The sequence below is a fragment of the Branchiostoma floridae genome, chromosome 9, assembly GCF_000003815.2.
Source record: "Branchiostoma floridae strain S238N-H82 chromosome 9, Bfl_VNyyK, whole genome shotgun sequence".
Taxonomy (NCBI): domain Eukaryota; kingdom Metazoa; phylum Chordata; class Leptocardii; order Amphioxiformes; family Branchiostomatidae; genus Branchiostoma; species Branchiostoma floridae.
Genome location: NC_049987.1, coordinates 15,041,420 through 15,042,931, shown reverse-complemented (window position 1 = coordinate 15,042,931; position 1,512 = coordinate 15,041,420). Strand labels below are relative to the sequence as shown.

The window sequence follows — 1,512 nt, the reverse complement described above, 5'->3', positions numbered from 1 at the left end:
TTTTTTAAGATTACACTCATTTGTACGAAAGTCAACAAGACTGTCACATTTCTATCAAGATGGTAGGAGCGAAATTACGCGTCAGAGAACTTGATCAAGAAAATTACATGGTTTGACGTATCTTATTATGTCAACGTTTAGGAAAACTGTTTCTGTATTCATCTCACCACAATTGGCTGACATATTTTCCTATGCTGGTGGCGTATGATAGAGAATAGTTTCTTGAACTCACCTTTGCTACCATGGGGATGTTACCGAGAAGCGGCCACCCCCTGGGTCCGGGCGGGAGGTTTCTGGGCCGCTGGAGATACAGATATGTCAGCAGACACACACATGTAGCCGCCAGAAACAACGGTAGGTCGCCATGATAATGACGAAAAGCCCACACGCCTTCCAGCAAACTACTCATCTCTGTACTCTAAACTGCGTATCGTTACAGAAATCGTTATAGAAAACGCCGCACTGAAAACGTTACAGATCACTAAACTGTTGGTCTGTGCACGAACGCACTCTACTGGCATACTCGTATATACCACAGGAAATACAATTGGCATGTACCAAAGTACCTTGACAGAAAATTTGTAATTGAATATTTATATCTCAAAGCAAACTCATAGATTTAATCCATGTAAATACATACTCTATACTTTTTTGATGTGACATATGCACAAAGCGTAGTACGATTGACTTGATTATGAAATTTCCAGTCAACTCTAAAAAAATAAGAAAGGAAAGATCCCCCCCCCCCCTGCCCCTCAACTTTCCGCGTGTGGTTACGCCCGTATAATGAAGGCCAAAAACTATCAATTGACCTTGCGGACGCTGAACCCTTGCGACAAGTAGGTGAATGACCATACGCCACGTAGGTAACTACATCTTAGCTTGTTGGGTATAGATGTACTATATTTCTTTCATTCACTAACTCATCATTCCTACAAGATTCCAAGCAGACTTTTACTGATCCATTTATTTTCTGGGTTTTACTTCAATTTGACTTTAACTGCCAGTCAGAAATACGGAAGTGAAACCCTCGCTGACTGTGTGTGTGTCGTCGAAACGGACTGGAAAGTCACGTAACGTTACCATGTGCAATATACATGGATTCCGTGCGATATGCAGAATGTACAAAGACAGTAAAATGTATTGTTGCATGACTGTAAAAATTCCTGTAGAGTAAGATAATGTACTTGTATCATCACTGGGGAATATCATCTAGGAATGTTTGCAAAACTGCCAATATAGATACTAGGTACTTGTAGAATGTACATATAATCCCACATGCATGCAGAATGTGCAAATGCAGTACACATTACTGTACAAATTCCTGCAGAGAAACAAAATGTAATATCATAAAATCTCATCTAGGATTGTTTGCAAAACTGCCTAATTTAGAAGCATGGATTTTTTTTTACAAAAAAACACGATCACAGAGCTAGAGGAGAACTTGATTAATGATTTGGGAGGGGGGGGTTGTCCGCGGTTTTTAATTATGGCTATGTTCTATTGTGCCGG

General features: G+C 40.1%; 1 protein-coding gene across 1 annotated transcript in view; it reads right to left on the bottom strand.

Annotated features, from left to right (window-relative positions):
• The window catches only part of LOC118422410 (cytochrome P450 2J6-like), a 3,697-nt gene extending 3,336 nt beyond the window's left edge, over positions 1-361 (bottom strand). Inside the window, exon 1 of the mRNA XM_035829947.1 lies at positions 233-361. Coding sequence (XP_035685840.1) covers positions 233-244 — 12 coding nt within the window. The 5' untranslated portion in view covers positions 245-361. The remainder of the gene's footprint in view (positions 1-232) is intronic.
• Positions 362-1,512: the final 1,151 nt, after the last annotated feature.